General features: G+C 36.0%; 1 protein-coding gene across 11 annotated transcripts; it reads right to left on the reverse strand.

The window, feature by feature from the left end:
• Positions 1–128: 128 nt before the first annotated feature.
• LOC105253366 (protein PRRC2C) lies at positions 129–19792 on the reverse strand. 11 transcript variants are annotated; one of them, XM_020028138.2, is made up of 20 exons: positions 19464–19792; positions 18124–18271; positions 17626–17874; positions 17049–17205; positions 15668–15907; positions 13589–13669; positions 13206–13510; positions 12603–13113; positions 11814–12524; positions 11032–11456; positions 9396–10952; positions 7216–9141; positions 6388–6582; positions 5987–6295; positions 5707–5892; positions 5497–5632; positions 5060–5404; positions 4680–4825; positions 4062–4323; positions 129–3970 (listed from the first exon to the last, which is right to left on the reverse strand). In XM_020028138.2, the coding sequence occupies exons 2-20, from the start codon at positions 18214–18216 to the stop codon at positions 3816–3818; spliced, it is 7989 nt and encodes a 2662-aa protein (XP_019883697.1). In that variant the 5' UTR covers positions 18217–18271; positions 19464–19792; the 3' UTR covers positions 129–3815. The 11 variants fall into 11 exon arrangements, with proteins under 11 accessions (XP_019883697.1, XP_025268799.1, XP_025268803.1 ...); XM_025413014.1 differs by having other exon boundaries at positions 6388–6624; XM_025413018.1 differs by having other exon boundaries at positions 6388–6567; positions 11032–11459.
• Positions 19793–19899: the final 107 nt, after the last annotated feature.

Below are 19899 nucleotides of genomic sequence, written 5' to 3' on the forward strand. Positions count from 1 at the left end.
TCTAATAGAAATATATTACTTCGGCCAATATACATTTTGCACTTCGTTTTATTAATTTTTTTCATTTCCGCACTTATATAGTTTTGTTGGGTTATATTAATTAATTGTATAAATTAATAGTAGCAAAGTGCCATTTACTATTTTATTTTCACGATTTAGCACGTAAGTGTATAAGTAATATTTGTCATATTTCTAACTACAAATATAATTACAGGCGCCCTGTGATAGGTCTGTCGTATTACTTTTATAAGTTTTCACGCGTTTGTTTTAATACCTAGAACATTAAATATATCAGAAAACGTACAAATTTTCGTCTTTTTACAATAAAATATCAACATTTACAATATTGCCATCGACAATAACGATCATATACGATATTAGAGAATAACTTTTCACTTGCTAAGAAAAAAACCATGATAAACGCATAAAAAATCCGCAGAAACGATATTCTCTAATAAACAAATAATCGCATTTCGATAAATTAAAATCGCGACCCTAGAGTAAAAATTATTTATATATTAAAATATTTTAGCACACACATATCATAGGAGAGACTATTGTAATACGACAGACCATCAGCTTGGATCTATATACTGTGATATAAACAAAATCCACTTCGCATTTAAACTACATAATGAATGTTTTTAAACAGATTTTAATATTTTCAATAAAATTTTTCGAATACCCTATGAGAGAGGCATACCCATACAATTAAACATACTTTTTCATTTACTTACTCTTTTTAGCTTACTTTCTTCACCTTCATTATCCACTGAGTGTATACACGTGCAATAATTATAAAATAATTAAAATAACAATATAAAATAATAATAATAGCAGTCGTACTAATAGTAAAAGTGATAATTGCAGCAGCAGCAATAGCAGGTGATAGTGATAGTAATAGTAATAGTATGTTTAATAATTATTAATATAAAGAAATAATCATAATTACAATGACGGTGATGGTACTAACAAGAGCGACAATAATAGTAGTAAATAATGATAATAATAATAATATTAATGGTATAACTAATATAATAACAATAATAATAATAATATTCAACAAATGATAGCAATAGCAGTAGCAGGAACAACAATAGAGTATACAAGTACTAATATAAATTGATAAGGATAAAATAACAGCGATCATCCAGCAACAATAGCAATGGTAATAGTTATGATAACAATCATTTTTTTCGTAATGTGTATGTAATAGTATATTAGATAAAATAAACCAAAAGGTCATAAAAAACCACAAGTAACGATGATAAAAGAATCGATAAAAATCATATAGACATTCTGTTAAAAAATAAGAATATGATATAATTGTTTGTCAACACTATTACAACTGCTGCTGTTGCGATATGCTTACTACCACTATTACTAACATCATGTGCAAAATTATCATTATCATTAGAGCTATTATTATTAATACTATCATTATATATCGCGTATTTACTGCACAAACACCAACTATCACCACTGCTACTTCTACTCTCCTATACTACTGTTACAATGCTGCTGATAATGATCCAGTTGCTGATGATCAAAGTGGTAATCGCGCAAAGAGCCATCGCGATTTATGATAGAGAACTTGATTCTTCAGTATTCGTATCATGCTCTAATAAGTATAGTCAATAATTATATTTATAATATAAATGTGTTTTTTTAAGCATTGAAATTCTGATGATTAAACAAAATTTCAATATATTTATATAAAAATACATGAGGGAATCATGCACACAATTGATGACGAAAGTTAGGGAAAAGTTACAATAGAGAGCACACCGAATACGAATACTAGAAAATCAAGACAACACAAGAGAGAAATATTTACTACTGTTTTTTTATATTTTTTTCATGATTCCAATAGTTCTCTTTTTTAATATTATATATATTACCCCCGTATTACTTGGCGAGATTTCACGAAATACTCATTTCTTTGTAACACGAGAGGAATTGTGTAGCCTCCTAATTCGAGTGTCGTGGCTTCGCCATTATGTCGATTTACATATTACACACATCTTTTAATTTATTTTTTAAATTCCCACAATGTTTTAGAGAAAAAATGTTTGGGATAAAAAGGAATAAAATTGCTATTTTCATCGTCTTTCTTAATCGATATTTTCTAAATTCATTGAAGTGTTAAATTTTTAACAAGTCTACATGTGAAGTGTCTTCTCTTTCTCTAATACATGTTTCACTATTCATACAGACATATCACGAATACATGAAAAATTTTCAGAGTTCAAGAATAGTGGTCGTCGGCACGACTGGCAGTATATTTTGTTTTTGTTGAAAATTAACATCCTATCTGTTTCAACACCTTAGGTTTCTTACGAAAACCGGGCAAAATGGGCATGGCCACACTGTCTCTTTGCTGAATAAATCTTGCAACGACGGGCTCCTGTGAATACTACTATTTATTTTTCATGAGCTTTATCTTTATAACAAAGCTTTAACTGCAACGAAAGCAGAGAATATACAATCCTTTTTTTTCATACGTTGCGATAGTAGTAGTTTAGGTTGCGATTCGCTTGATTCAACATAATCTTTCTAAACGTGAAAAGACTCGACGTAAGACTCGACGGTAAGACTCGACGTAATCCGCCATATTCAGCTTTTCACGCTTCACAAGCAGTATCTTATATATCTAATGATTGAAACTCGTTGTGAATAAAGCCAGATCATGATGATTTGTGCAATATCTATCAACAACGGATTCCTATTCCGCACGAGTTTCACCATGATCTCGCATCATCGACAAATATACATATAGAGTTTTTCCTTGTCGCGATACATAGGGATGTGACATAGTCATGCGTAGATCCAATTCATGGATACACAATCATAATCGATAAGTAAATCCAATTTTCATTGTTTGAATAAACGGAGGACTTTATTACCGCCGTTAATTTCAGTTCTTTCAATGCTACATACGAGATTGCAATAATTGTAACTTTCCTTTTGCTAATTGTTTCCTCTCTTTCGTTTTCCCTTTTTCTCACTTCACCTCCCTATCTCTATGTGATCAAGAAAACTTGCATCAGATGTCCTAGGTATCCTAGGATTCATTATCATTTGTCACAGATTGATCTGGGTATAGAGATATATCTATGTATATGTATATATATTTGAATATACATATATATATATATATATAATATAAAGTCTATAATTTTTTATCTCTCTTCCCACAGATACAATCTCATGAATTCTTAATACATAACGATACAGATATTTTGTTATCCGACTCGCATCTGTGATCGATTAGCTTTCACTCGACGACGACACATTTCTTCTCGAGTCAAATATTTAAACGTTTACACAGGACATTTTAAATGTGTCACTTTTTTCAAGCTTTTTGTAGCAGTATCAATCAACGCTCATGATTAACTCGTTGCTATTCTTATAAATATATATATTCAATATTATATTTAATAATGGAAATGCTTAATATAAACGTCTTTTCGACTGCATAAAGACGAAAAGTTTATATTGTTAAAACTAAAGAACGGGTAGAGGTGCGTATAAATAATGTTATCTTCTTATAAGTTTCCTTCTTTCAGCACAAAAATCAGATTTTTAATTCATCTATTTAACTGCTATAGTCGATTATATAAGCACGTGATTTCGTAAATAAACGAATTTCATTATGACACTGCGTGCTCCTTTTCTCATGATATAAAAAAGCACGTCAGTCTTTGCCCTTATTTTTTTCGACGAAATTATATCAAAGGTTTAACCAAAGAAAGATGTTTTCCACACAAATGGAAGAGCGAATGTATTCACCTTCACGTAAATATTCACGTATTTCACTCATTTTGCTGATTCACTTCCTCCTTATTATTATCACTATCTTGCTGGTTCACATTGGACTTATTACCTACAGACTGTGTTCCAGAAGGGCCATCATTCATCTTGTCATTATGATTATCAGTTTTGTCATTCGAATCCATTTTAACGTTTCCTAAAGAAAGAGATAATATAATTTTTAATTAAATATTAATTGTATAGAGAGAAGTATATATTTTTTGTACACATATTTGCACTTTACAAACCTTGCGGTGAATAATATTGTTGTTGCATCTTCATGCTACGTTGCTGCTGCTGCTGCTGATGTAAATTTGGTCTATGACGGTTAATTTGAGTTTGTTGCTGCTGTTGCGTTGGCATACAACCAGGCTGCTGCTGCGTAGGGTTATTCGGACCTGGTGCAAACGGTACTACAGGTCGCTGTATCGGAGGTGGGTAACGCTGTTGTGATGGTTGGATACCAGCACGAGGCGGCATACCCATACCACGTACATTCTGTTGCAAAACCTGCACGTTTATATGTAAGAGTAAATTGCAGAAGGTACATGAGTGATATGCCACTTTTCAAATATAAAACAGATGTTTTAAATGTTTACTGTTTAATTTTGTTATTATAGTATTAAGTTATATTTAAAAATTCTTTTATAAAAAAATTATCTTTGTATATATTGTATATTTATACCACATATATATAATAAAGATATACTAGATTTCAAAACATTATAATTAATTCTTATTTCTTTACTGGCAAAAAATAATTCTTGTACATTAATTATGTTTAATTTAATTTGGTAAGAAAAAGAGAGAGAAGAAATGCATGCATGATATATAAATGATAATTTTAATGAATAAATGGTACATACGTAGTTATTGTAGCTGCTTACCAGAGCAGACTGGCTAACGCCCTGATATTGTTGATACTTGTGATGTTGTGTAGGACTTGGCTGTGGTTGTTGCGACGAAGATTGTTGTTTGCAATTTCTCGATTTAGGTGATGGTATTTGAGAAGCTAGAATTAAAATCTTGTTTTAATGTAGTCCGAAGAAAACTTATTATCGAACAATCATTAAATTTTTTTAAAGAAAAAATTATGAATTTATCCAATAACTTCGATACTTTATATAAAGCTTCTAAAAAAATGCATCTAAAATACAAAATTATAAAAATTTTTTTATATAAAGTTATTTGGTTATTTTTCGTTGGCTATTTTTAAAATTGACGAACAAATGAATGATGAACTTACTCGAGCCAAAAACTGATGCAAGCACATCTTGTTGATTTCCCGATGGGCTCTTCAATTGTCTGGGTTGTTCCTGCGGTTGATGCTTACTAAGAAATGTAGGCGCCGCATTTCCTGGTCCTGGTAAGCCACCAGTGGGATTGCGAAATTGTTGAGCTGCTGCTGCTATTTGCAATCCTGAACTAGACAAAAAACTGGGACCATAGTTTTGTAGACCGACAGGAGTCGCGTTACCCGTTGCCAGACTTTGATTATGCTGGCCAAATCCTTGCAAACCGTAATGAGTTCCAGTTTGTTGAGTGGCACCGCCAGATTGGTAAAAGCCCGTTTGTGATCCAGGAAACACATCTAAACATTTTATTAAAATTGCAAATAAAATACATTAAATAAAAAATTACGTATACAATATTTAAATTCACGAATAAAAACGTTATATTTACCGGCAGATGTGGCGCTGTAGTAACTATTAGCAGATGCTTGAACATTTGGACCAGGTCTCTGTACTAATTGCGAATTGTTCAAATAACTGCCGCTTACACCAAGCACTTGATTTGGATCGTATGGTATATAAGCCAACTGAAAAAAAAAATGTATATTAATACTGTTAGATTTATTATTCTCACCAGAATAATTTTATAATGAAATCTCACTTGATTAGGTTGAGGAGCGGATGGAGTTTGGAAATGCGGAGCTTTAGTTCCGATAGCTCCGATTGGTTGAGATGATGGTTTCACGCTCGCCGACATCAACGAATTTGACGATGAGCTGATAAGTACTGTATTAGGATTGTTGCTGAGTTGTTGATTCTGTCCAAATGGGGGAGCAGCTGCCGCAGTCTATTAGGAGAAATTCAAAAGATTAATCTATCCATTTGAAATCTTTGTGTAATGAGAATTGAAAGCAGTTGTAAGAGAAATAAAATGCACGTACGATGCGGTATTGAGATAAGTTGTTTTGATACATTTCCGGTGTGGGAGCATTCGGTGCGTGAGGCGGCGGAGGTGGCGGTTGCTGCAGATATACATTTTGCTGACTAAACGAGCTCTGGAGAGACGGCGCGTACGGTGCGTACTGCGTAAACGGTGATCGGCTTTGATCCAATTGAAACGCTCCGTATAAACCGCCCGCTTGAGCCGGCAATTGACCCGAGCCTGTATTGAATAATACCGCCGGTGGCGACGGTATGGCCGACATGCTACCGTATTGCGCCGCTTGTGAACCAGGATATTGCGGGAACTCCTAAGAAGCAAAATAAAATTAATTTTTTTATTTCTATTCCGTTCTGCATATATCATTTTTTTTTTTAATAATAAATGAGAATAAGAACGCACCTGATAGTTTATGTGCGAGGGTTGACCTGTAGAATTGAACGGGGGTGGGCTTAGAGGACCCTGAAGACTAACAGGAGGATGACCGATAGGACTCTGACCGGCTCCGATGGGACTCGGTCCAGGCACAGTGGATCCTGGTTGCGTACCGCTGCTCCCCGAAGATTGTTGCTGCGGCTTCACCTGCGGGGGAACCAGCTGCGCATCAGGCAAAGAGTCAGCATTTTCCCACAAGGGACACTATATGTTTCAACATTAAGTTACTATATACATCATGTAAATAGCCATTTTCAACAAACACATTCATCGATTTTACAAAAGAATATCGTTCTTAGATTTGTTTTGAGAAAATCTGGTGAAAATGTGAACAGGTCCATTATACTCTTTATAATACACATACCTTGTCTTCTAACTGATATTAAAAGTTATAATTACAAAGATTATAATCACATATACATAAATGATGATGGTTACTGAGCAATAATAACTGCAATAATTACAATAACATTAACATAACGATGAGACACAATGATGGTTACTGTATTAAATCGTCTACTGATTATTGACAAGTGACTGAATATTCATCTTTGGCCAAAGAAGTTAGCCACTTACCTTTCTCATTTTCACCACACTTTTACTAGACAGAATTTTTTAAATAAACAAAAAAGTAAAATTATGGAGAAAAGCAATTAATTATGATAATAATAGTAATGATAACAATAATAATGCAAATAAAAATAAAAAATATGCTGGAGAAATTATTAGTGATAACAATTCTCTATTGCATGCACAGTAATAATAATAGCAAATATTCGCGAAATGATTTCTCACCTTGCACACATTTGTAGACGTCGTGATTTCGCTTTTCATATTGTTTTGATTGTATTGCTGATGCGGGCTGTAACTATCATCAACGTCGCCGCTTTCAAACGCCTGCGGGAAGCTGGTTGTGCTTCCGACCACACCGCTACCATCCTCGTGTTCGACTACAGTTGGCATCGGTGGCGCGTTCTCCCAAACTTTCTTCACAGATGCGATCTTCAGGTTAAGCTCCGCAGTTGAAGGCGATATCGTGCTTTGACCGCCGGTCATATGTATGGAACGCGGCATGCCTAAGCTCTTACTCTTGTCCTCTGTCAGTTGCGAAAGATCCGAATCAAACGTAAAGTCCAACTTCATGTCGGCACTGTCCTCGTTCTTATTAAATGACAATGGCATTTGAATAGGTTCCTGATTCTTATCCTTTATCAGATCATTCGGTTTATTGGGGAAAGCAACGGAAAGTGCTGGTTGCTGTGGGTGTTGCTGCACCTGACTGTTGCCTTCTTCTTCCATTTCCACGCGCTTTTCGGCTCGTTGCTGCTGCGTCTTAATGTGATTCGAGAATTTCGATTTCACCGCCAAATCTGTCGGTCCGGTCTTCGTAGTCTTTGAATAATTCGTGTTTTCGAAGATCAAGGTCTGTACGGGAGGCGAAGACACATCAGACACGACGTTCTTTTCCGTCAGGGTCTCCTTCAGATTTTTCACCGTTTTCTCCCCGCTCGGGGAATTTCGTTGGCTGCTATGTCCAGAATTAGCTTCATTACCTTCGTGACTGTGATCGTTTTGAGTTGTTAAACTCGACATTAGTTGAATATCCGTAGGAACCGCGGACGGAGAATTCGAACGCAACTGGCTAGTGAAAGGTTTATCCCAAGCATTGACCGCCGGCGGTGGCGCAGGATTGCTAGACGAGTCCTTTGCATAATTGTTTCCAGAACTATTCAACTTACTCATATCGCTCGCGTCGGTCGCGCACATTTGTTGTTGCTGTTGTTTCACCAGACGTTGGAAACGCGGAGCTAGTCTTGGATTTCTGGAATTTCTGTTGTCGTATTCCCGTTTCTGCGGTATGTTCGCCGGTTGAGGAATATTCTGACCGAGTAAGGGCGGAATATTTTGTACCTGTTGTTGCAAAGCCTGTTGCGATCCGTTCGACTTTGATTTCGAGCGATCGCGTTCGCGTTCCTTCTCTTTGTCTCTCTTAACTGGCTTCGCTTCCTCCTTCTGACTATGTCTTGATTCCTTCACGTTCTTCTTGGAACGTACTTCCTGAAAACCATCAGCATCTACTTTATCTTCCACCGCCGCATTCGCAGTGTCCTCAGCACAGCTGTTGGTTTCCATTTCCGAATCCATCAGCTTCTTATCTTTCGTTTGAGACTTTTTATTGAGATCGTTCAGCGCTTGATTCACGAGGTTCGGATCGGTTAATTTAATTTCATCGATACGATTAACCATACTATCTTTGTTACTCGACTTATTTGAGATTGCGCCGCTGTTAGTCGAGCTCTGACTTCTAGACCTTCCGCCGTTCTGTATCTGCGTGTTTTGCATCAAGGGCGGAATGCCATCGGAATTATGATTTTTTTGAGCGCCGAACCCGGCGTTCTGCAGATTCCGTTTCTCCGCTCCCGGGGCTCGTGATGCCGGATTGGAAGACTTGGGATTTTTCTCACGTTGCTCTCTGACATTCGTCGATTGCTCGTTCCTACGCGAATGCGAATTTGCGCCGATAGCATTTTGGTTTGTGGCTTGAATAGCTCGTCCACCGAAATGCTTGTTGCGACTATTACGAGACTCCTTGTGATCCTCTATATGCTCCTCGCTATTTTCCGACGTAGTTTCCCAATCCTCGTTGCCTACGTCCGATTGGGGCTGCTTCGATACATTACTGCTACTGCCACGCGAACGAACTTCGCGATTATCTCTTCCCTGAAACGCAAGAAATGCGCATTATTACATCTTTAAAAAGAAATATATAAATATGCGAAAAATATAATATCCAAGATATTTATCGAATTTTATATAAACTCAATTTTTTATATATAGTTTTATATTATGAAAATGTTCTATAAATTTGATTAAAGAAGAACGTAGATATAAAGTATTAGTAGAGAGAAATGAAGGGGAGATTCTAAGTCTATATGTATAAAATACTAGACTGCAACATATGTAATTATACATACTCTTCTGCTTCCACTACGAGTTCTCTTGGAACGCGACTCTTCTTTTCGTATTTGCGCCTTTTGAGAAAGAACATTGGCGCCTTGATTCGCTTCTTGTTTATTAGCGGACTGTTGAGTTTGTTGACTCGGGGATTTATTACGTCTGCCTGTAATACCCGCCGTAAGCGCTTGTTGTTTTGCAATTATCTTGTCGTCGGTAGACTCAACTGACGCGGGTTGCAAGAGATTTGCTTCTTTCTCCGAGGTTGGCGTCGGTGGATTTTGCCGTCCGACATTCTGTTGTTGATGCTTCTCGTCCGCGTTACGTTCCGAAAATGGGCTCTTGCTGGACGGCGGCGGTCCATAGCCTTCCATGCGGCTACCTGTTGCCGTGTTCCGAACGCGAAAACCGCCTCTACCACGACGGGATGGTTCGCCTGACGGTGCAAAAGCCTCATGACTGGGTTTCCCGTCGTAGCTTCTCTTGTCACTACGCGCTTGAGAATATGCCTCGGTACCTCGCTTATCGTCTCTTCTTGATACCTCGCGATTGCGTTCCTCTTTCTCGACCTTCTGAGACGGTTTGGGAGAGCGAGTGGATCGCTTATCCTCCTTTCCAGACTCAGTGGAGCCGGATACTTCATCAGCACTGTTTTCGGAATCGGTATGTCCATAGGAACCGCTCTTGGCGGACATTCCAGACTTACCAGCAGCAGGTCGCCCGCCTCTTCGTCCTCTAGATTCCGGGCCACGCCAACGAGTGAAAACACTGAAGGTTCCTCCCCATTGACGTCCACCGCGAGATTCGCGAACTCTAGAACTAGAGCTACCGCTGCTTGTTCTATTACGTGTATTCTTCTCTCGCTTCTCATCCTTGACTTGTTCTTTTACATCTTCGGTAATAGTTTCCTCTCTCTTTTCCAAGGTTGGCTTATCCAATAAACTTTGTTTAATTTCATCACTTTCCTTGCTTTCTTTAACAGTTTCCACTATCTTTTCCTCTTCCTTTTCAAAAGTTGGCGATATTGCATCGGCCCACGCTTTTGGTGAATTATCACCTCTCTCGATCTGCCTGGTTTCCGAAGTGCGTTCCGTTTTTCTATTCCACACATCCGTATCTTTTTTTGTCTCGGTAGTATTTTCTTTCGCTTGATCTTTCTTCTCTTGAAGATCAGAACTACCTCTCTTCAATTGAGTCAAACTGCGCTTTTCGTTCTTCAATTCGTCCGCTTCAATCTTTTCTTTCGTAACTGGACCAGGCGGCTGCCTTCTATCTCTATCTCTTTCTCTAACTTCTTCATGATATAACAAGTCTCGTTTCTTTTCCTCATAATCTGACACTTCGCTCACCCAGGAATTGCAATCGCGTAATTTATGCAGCTCGTCATCGCGTAAAGAAGTTTTCGACTCTCTAGAAGTGCGACTATCGCGTGAATCTGGTCTCTGCGGCCGTTCACTACGCTCTTCCTTTGGCGCATCGCGGCGATTTTCGAGTTGTCTGTCTTGTCCTGCGTTACGTTCTTCACGCCATTCTGAGCTTTCAGAACGCTCCCTTTGTTCTCGTTCATCAAAAGAATCCTGTGAAAAATGAAAATTTTCAGATGTAAGTGCAATTTATATTTTATAAATAAAAATTAATTTTGTTTTAAACAATTACCTTCGAATAACTGTCGTAATCCTTCTTTTCTTTATTATCTCGATCGCGCATATCTCTGACATCTCGAGCGTCACGATTGGTAGGACGAGAATCCTTGCTGTCACGATTATCTCTCGAATCCAAATTCTCCTTTGGATCTCGTTCCTTATCGTCAAAATGTCTCTCACGTTCCCAAGAGTCACGAGGATGTCTATCATCATACTCGTAATCTCTAAAATTACGGCTATATTCATCGTAATATCCACCCGGTTTGCGACCGTCGTAAGACCGATGTGAAGAATGCCGATAACGATCTTCTCTCGATGGCGGCGCGCCACCACTGCGATGATCTCGAGACGGAGGTCGTTCATCGTCCAATGGTGCCGATGCATCAGAATCGGTTCTATTACGACGTTGCGGTGGTATGGACTGCTTCATACCACTATCTACTAATACAAGTTTTATTGTATAGCTTTTTATCAGTTCAAAAGAGAAGATAAGGATCAAGATAAATCATAAATAAGAAGGTCACATTAAGTATCACTCATATTTTAGATACTAGTATATCAAATTCCTAATCAAGTTAAAAATTCATTTTTAAAAATTAACTGTAAAAATTATTTTTGTATCTTTATTAAGTATATTTGCTTAATAAAAAAATGTTTACATTGTAATTCCGGAATTATAAAATTAAAATTTTTTTAAACAAATATTCTGATACTTATTTTTTTTTACAGTTTAATCACAATTATTAGATTAAGAATGTGATGCAATTTTAAAAATAAGAGATTCTAAACACTTACTCAATGAATTGTAATTGTGAAGCCATCTGCTAGGATCATATTGCTGAGAGAATGGAACAGATTGTGTAGCAGGTCTTTCCGCATTGGGTGAAATTCGATTGAAATTCGCACCGCTTCTCTCTGCCTGTTGCTTTTGAAATCTGGGCGGTAAATTATTTTGAAAATGTCGGGAAAATGCCGGTTGATCGCGGTCTCGTGAGTCTCTTTGATCGCGATCGCGTTCTCTTTCACGCTCGCTGCGCACCGTATCTTGTTGTCGTAAAAAAGTCTGCCGATCATTCTGACGAAAGTCCGCCAGTCCTTGATCTCGGCCTTCTCTCGCAAGGTTATCGCGGGATTCGCGTCCAGATGCGATGATTTTCTCATCTTTCCCTTCGGACGAAGTACGTGATCTTTCACGCTCTCGTTCTCTGCTTTCTCGCTCTCTATTTTCCTTTTCCCTTTCCCATTCGGGTATAGGAAGAGGTACAGGTGGAACGCTGATTAAGCTTTTAGAATCGCTCGACTGTGCGCGCTCCTCGTCTTTGTGCTTCGCCTGTTTCTCTTTCATCTTTTGCTCCAAGTCCTGTAATTTCTTAGCTGCCGCTTGTTTTGTCGATTCTTGGAAACGTTTCTCTTCTTCTTCCTTGCGCAATCGTGCACGTTCGACAACGGACGCAACTTCAACTTTGATTCTACGCCTTTCGTTCCACGTCTCGTCGTCTTCGACACCTATTTATAATGCAAATATGCGTCATGAGTAGATCAATGAGCATGATATTTTTTTTGTAATAAAAGTGAACTACTAACCTCTTAAAGAATGTACAGAGTGCAATTGCGATTGATTGTTGTAGCCGCCACCACCACTCGCGCCATTTGATCCACGATAATCGCGATTCATAGAAGGTTGAGTCCAAGGACGATGCGGCGGATCTCGAAGCTCCTTCGGGTCTCGAGGATTATCCCGAGACTTCTCCTTCTCCTCCGCGGCATTATCATCGTTCTTCTTCTCCTTGATATCTTTTTTCTCGTCAGTTTTCGATGGTTCTGATTCGAGTTCATCGTCGCTAAAGGCCAATTTTTGGTTATAATCAATATCATCATGCGCAGCCCATCCTGCATCACGTGAAATATCATCCATACGAGTAAGATCTTCTTCCTTGATAATGGGTCTAGTCAGAATCTCTTCCTCGGCTACGCGATCACGTTGAGGAGGTGGAAATCGATCCAGAGGATGATTAAATCTGGGTCGGGGGTTGTTGGATCCAGAATTTGGTGCAAATTGCGGAGGAAATCCACCAGGGAAATTTGATCTATACATCTAAAAAGATCATACATTTTGTTATATCGTAAAACAAAAAGAAAAAGAATTTACACAAATTCAAACTTTTGAGATCGTAATAATAAACTTACAAATGGCGGGATAAGTCCTCGATAGTGATGTAAATTCGGCCCAATTTGATGGGTACCGGAAGAAGGCGCAGAACCTTGATTATTTACGGAATTATGCTGGCCTGCCGGGCCCGCGCCCATGTTGGGCGATTGGCCCAAGTTCTGCCGCCCTCCACCGGGTCCCTCTTGGGTGTGTCCTCCTGAAACAGGTATATTTAAAGGGAGGCCCTGGCCCCCCGGAGTATTCCCATTTCCGGGACCAGCTGATGTTGGTGGCGCTGCGCCACTTGCCGTGCGACTTCCGCCTTGAATCCAACTTCCTTCGGCTGCAAAAATTCATATAGCAAAATATTACATATTTTCAAAAATCAAATGATTCTATCATTAAATTACGAGAAACATACTCTGTGGACGCAGGCTCGGTCCCGGTCCATATTGCGCATTTAACTCTCGATTCGACTGCTGTTGATTTCCCGGTGTGCCACCTACATAATTCATTCATTAGAAATATATAGACAAATAACATACTGTGTATTTTGATACATAATAACAGTATATCAATATTGATAAGAAAGAATCGATATTTAACGAAATACATGATAAAAACAAGATACACACATGCTCGCACGCGATTGCTTCGCAGGCTGTGCATAAAACTTTCCCATGTATATATCATGCTTTACAAATAGTATCTTGAATAGTAAGGAAATATTAATACACAAAAAATTAAGTTGTCAAATATTTCTAAAATAAATCGTTATATCTAATTATATTAAATATCTTATTGATTTAGAATAAACGTAAAAATAAATTGCGAGTTGATAAAAGATGTACTACTAATTTCGTTTTATGTAAAAATATATAATTAAAATAATTATAAATCTGCCAATATTCTATCAATGTAAATCTTAATAAATCATAATAATACTATGATAATTATGTAGTAATGTTTAGTGGATATATAATAGTGTCCAAATTATCTTTTTTTGCATAGGAATGCATAAACTTATCTACAAAAAAGTAATACATTTCCACATAACATAGAAAAATGTAATGCTCTTCATAGTGCAACTTTTAAAATATTAGAAGAAGAAATTGAGGGATATAATAATACATAAATTAAAGCAGATTTAAATTAAAGAGATTAACTCAGTCAAAAAGATAAAAAGTACACATCTTTTAACATTATGTACCAATCTCGAATTTTTTATAGATGTGTATTTTTCTCTCTTTCTTATATGATATTAAAATATATAAACAATGATATACATGAGACTTGGTATACATAATGTAATGCTATCTAACAATTTTCTACAAACGTATATAACACATATTAACATTTATAGTCAAATCAATTTTCCACATTTATATCCAAAATTACAACATATGATTTATTTAAATATTTTTCAACAAATTGCGTCAAATATATGAAATCACAAAATGTCACTGCTATTCATGATGTAAAGATATATAAATTGCTCTGCATACAGAAAAGTTATCTGGAAATAACCATTTATAAATAATATAGATGGTGTTACAAGCTTTTTTACTTTTACGTAAAACCTTATTCACAAAATATAATAAATTATATATATATATATATATATATAAAATATATAAAAACAGAAAATACTTTCTTTAAATATTATATATTATATATATATATATATATATATATATATATATATATATACAAACTCCTAATTTTCTTCCACAGAATAGCAAATAACATAAAATAATATTGTGCACAATTTTGTATATTTTTAAAAAACAATTCATATTTATTAAACAATATTAGACACATTAACTGTATGCAAATATATTGTTACTAAATAGAAGTATTATAAAATTATAAAACTATATTATCATAGTTTTAAATGCAATCTCGATTGCAAATATTTTCTTTTAATAATAGGCTTTTTATAACTTTAATCTTCTTGATATTATATATTGTATATGTACATATATATTATATCAAAAATTTCATGAAGTGTCATAAGATATTAATAATGAGAAAAAAAGTTAAATAAAGAAGCTAAGGTTCCTCTCATACAATTTTTCAAAGTAAAACTAGTTTTGTTATTCTTATTTTTTACTATTATTAATATCTTTGAAGACATATGCAGACAAATAGTGTTCAATAAACATTCAATATGTAAAGAAATTATTACTCAAAATATTTCTCAAAAAACAATTTACTATACCTATTTATAATCAGATATAGATTCAAGAATCCGCATGCATCGCGCATTCTTGTAAATCTCTGTTGCACACATTTTTATCATTACTACCAAATTTATTTACACCAATCTTCCATCTTTTATTACTTCTAGTATCATATCATCTTCTATTACTTATAGTAATATAATTTATTTAATCAAAATACGATCTTAATAAAAATACCATGGAAAGAAGCACAGACAGAGCACTACTGGCAAAGAGAAAAATTTGAATCTAGCAGCAACAGGCAAGCAACATCCCACCTGAGTGGTTGTGGGAGTATGGCTGTTGCTGCAGTAACGACTGATGGACTGCGATTGAGATCGCATTGGATGTTGTTGAGGATTGTTGAGTCTGGCTCTGAGTGGAGACGGAGGCGGAGGGCTGTCCGCTGAGACTGGGAAACTCGTGTTGGAACTGCGGGGACTGGTGGGCGAGGAAACTCAGTCCAAGGGCACCTCTTGCCCCCTTCGCGCCCCCCACGAGCCCCGCGTAACCAACCACTGCTGCCACAATGGGCGTACCTATCAATTAATTGTGCCACCCAAGAAAAAAAAAGAAAAAAAGGAAAAAAAAAAAAAGAAAAAACGACACTGATGCCCTGCTTACACTTTGCTCATGCCCAACGTCCAGAAATGGATGTTAAAAGAATATAGATATATCGCAAATACGAACTGGACAATGAATTATTGTCACATCCTATACCATAATATATTATAATCTCAAAGTTTTCATCGTCCTTTATTAATCCAACTCTGGACATTTAAAGTTTTATGATATTATGTACATTTACATCTCAATAATTTTTTTTTAAATAAATATTGTTTATATTACGGCATCCTTATAAATAATATGACACAAATCATTGCATATTATTTATATGATAAAATAAAAATCATATTAAAATTGCTCAGTTATCTGCATATTTCTAATTGGCATTGGTATATTGTATTATTTAGAAAATACTGTATAAATTATATTAATAATATATAATTAATACAATATGTGTATAAACAATATAACATTATTAATCTAATATTGTTAATTGATTATATTGAAACATATGTATGTATATATATATATATATATATATATATATATATATATGTATATATGTATGTGTGTGTCTGTGTGTAATTTTGAAATGTGAAATCAATAATTATAATATATGCAAACATGTATGAAATGTATGCTGTCCCATCTACGATCTTATATATCTCCTATTCGTAGGAGGAGACAGCTACAAATATTTATGCTAAAAAACTGCTAGAAAACTGAAGTTATTTTTGTCTTATTATATAATTGCAACTATAACTAGATGATTTAGATGTTTTTAATAACTAGGATTTTTAATAACTGGGTTTGATTTAGATGTTTTTTAAAAAATTTTGAATAATTAGATATGATTTTAACTTGAGTTTTTAGAAAATCTTGGCACTTTCAGAACCATCTTTTTTATATCATTCTAAACTAAGCCTGCTTCTGGATAAACGAGTTCAAAAATGTTTGAACGAAATAAAGAAATGAATAAAGTGTAGTAAAAAATGAATAAAGTAACTTAAAAGCCTTAATTTAATATTTTATCTCGATCAATATCACATGCCAGTAGTGCTATAGTGTATAAAATATATATTTTTTACGCACCATCTCCTGATCTGCTCATAATCGCACTCCATGATGACTTGTTGTTTGTTTGATCCAAAAAAGGGGATTGTGATACATTTTGTTGTCCCGGTAATAACGAGTGTAGAGATGTTGAAACAGTGGTTCCTGCTGCGCATTGTGCTGATGAAGAGACAGTCTGCAAGAAAATATTAGCTTTAATAGTATTTATTTCTAAATTCTGAATATCATATACAATATAAAAATTAAAAAATTAGCACTATTTTTGTAAATTTTTTTTACTAAGAAATTTAATTTTTAATTCTAATTTTTGTTATTAAAATATACACAAAGATAAAAACATAATTACTCTTTATAGAATTATTATGTTTGTGTATATTTTATCTTTGTGTATATTTTAATATACAAAAATTAGAATTAAAAGTTAATTTCTTAATAAGAAAAATTTACAAAAATAGTGTTAATTTTGTTATTCTTATATTATATTTGTCAAAATTAAATTATGTTATATGCAGTTACAATACTAGAATATTAGTAGCACAATGTTAACTTTAAAATAATTATTCTCTATAAACTGAAGAATTAATTTATAACTTACAGTAGTGTTATCAGGTGAAGTTGCTACTGTGGTAGTAGTAGTGGTCGATGATGTCGAGTCCTTAGTAGTAGCCCAACCACTTCCTCCACTTGGCACAAGACTGACAGCTGGATCACTGCTGCTAGTTTCACTTTTTAAACTGGGCAGATTAGCAGGAGGACGCCGTGCCGAAGGCACCTTTCCAAGACTTTGCATTCCATGTTTGCGCGGTAATGTATTTTTTTGTTGATGCGGTTCCAAAGATTCACCCTATATTTGTCAAAAATATTTAACTAATTTGTAGAAAAATTTATCCCTTCAAATATCAAAGAAATATGAGAAAGAAAATGTCGATACATTATAGAGATATGTAAAGCTAAAAATAAAAAGAATTGTTTACAGAGAGAAATTAGTTCATTTATTTCATTTAATCGAATAAAATTGTGAGACAAAAGATATCGAATAAAAGAAAGTGTCTCTTGGAAAAATAATAAATAATAAAATATGGCCAACACTTACCCTACTCACCCGATACAAGCTATTGATATCTAGTGATTGAAACTTGGATTTTCCTTTCTCCCCCTTCGACACAATCCCTGACAGAGTAGACATGCTGTCTGCACGCAACCATTTAGTACCAATCAGACCCAAAGAACGAACCCTTTGTCTGCAAAGATAAAGTTATTTAAATATAGTACAAGATACTACCATGTCTTTTGATACTACCATCTCTTTTCTTTATCTCTTATTTCTCTATAAAAATGAACAATGGTACTGTAAGAAACTTAAGGAAAATGTAGTAGAAAAAATATAGTACCTATCATATAAAAGAATATAATAATTTCATCTATGTTAATCATATCTGGAGTTCTTTTTAAGAATGTATTAGCATATTTCTAGGAATTAAATATATAGCTGGGACTACTAAATACATAGATGGGACTATTAAATATATAGATGGACCATTGTTTAAATTCAAAATCAGGGAGTTCCCAAACTGAGAAAACAATGATGAAAGAATTAATAAATATATGATGCATCTGTCAGTGGATCTCTACGATTGTTCCATAAAATATGTAATCGAATAAAAAGTACATTACAAAATACAACGATAAATTATTGTGCACATGCATATGACACTTTGTTTCTTAAATATTTTGCGACTAGAATTATTTATATAATAACGATAATGTCGTAGAAATACCAAGTGTGCTAAGCGATATCAATTTTATAATAATTTGTACAATTACAGCAATACGCGAGGAGGAAATTTCTAAAACGCGCATTCCGTTCCGTTAACAACGCATTAGCGGCGGAGGCGAATAGCCTCTGAGAAAAAGCTTTGTCTGTCACGCTGTTGGAAACAGGCTGCCGCGCGGCAAATAAAAGAGAACTCGAGTGTGACGAAAATACAACTCGATTTATCACCTAGCGAGAACCCAAATCCGGGAGCTGATAATGTTACGAATGGTAAGCGAAGCCGAGGGGAGGCGAGAGTAACACCGGACCCAACCCCGCTCACGTCCGTGTGCGCGATGTCAAAACTCGCGGACAGCCCAAAACAACAAAACGCGCGGCGCCCAAGTCACGCATCGTGTCATCGAATTCGTTGTGTCGTAGGCAGTAGGCTCGAATTCGCGATATCGAGGGTACTGCGAATGCAATTTCGTCGCGATAACGGTACCCCGGTAGCCCCGAAGAAAGCGGAGATGCCGATCCCCGAGAACGGGGGGAGGAGGGAGGGAGGGAAGAGGGAGGGGAAAAAAAGAAGTGTCGGGATACAGCGAGGCATCCTCCACGTAGGTAGGATAATTTCGCTGTCCGGACGTTTGGCGGATATCGACGAAATAAGGACTCACCTTGGTCCGTCCAAATGGGTTATCAATTCACAATAGGGTTAACTCCCAGTAAAACTAGATTAACGCGCGGATCGACGCGGATTACCACTTCCGACCGGATCGCGCCGCGCCTAACGGAGACACGCAAGAAACCTCTTCTCTCCAACAATTCGTCCAAGATGGCGAATGCGCGACTCTCGAGGGGCCCTTCCTCCGCGCGCGCGATCAATACAATTACGTCACGCTTACCAAGGAGAACCGCTCTCACACAGACGTGCCACTCGTCGGCGGATTTACGCTGTCGCCAACGATGGCGATAGCGGCGTCTGTCTAACTAACTCGCGCGACGCGCTTTCTCTTTCGTTCCTTTTTTTTTGTTTCTCTTGTGGCACGCGCGATCACAGATTATCGGCACGATGCGTATCGTCGAACGGATCACTATTCACGGAGAAATCGG

The sequence above is a fragment of the Camponotus floridanus genome, unplaced genomic scaffold, assembly GCF_003227725.1.
Source record: "Camponotus floridanus strain SB8 unplaced genomic scaffold, Cflo_v7.5 scaffold6, whole genome shotgun sequence".
Taxonomy (NCBI): Eukaryota; Metazoa; Arthropoda; class Insecta; order Hymenoptera; family Formicidae; genus Camponotus; species Camponotus floridanus.

Coding starts and splice junctions, on each gene's coding strand:
- LOC105253366 (XM_025413013.1), bottom strand. CDS start 18,216: ATGTCTACTCTGTCAGGGATTGTGTCGAAGGGGGAGAAAGGAAAATCC. Junction 17,206..17,625: donor CTTCACCTGATAACACTACT/GTAAGTTATAAA, acceptor ATTTTCTTGCAG/ACTGTCTCTTCATCAGCACA. Junction 5,893..5,986: donor ACTTATCTCAATACCGCATC/GTACGTGCATTT, acceptor TTCTCCTAATAG/ACTGCGGCAGCTGCTCCCCC.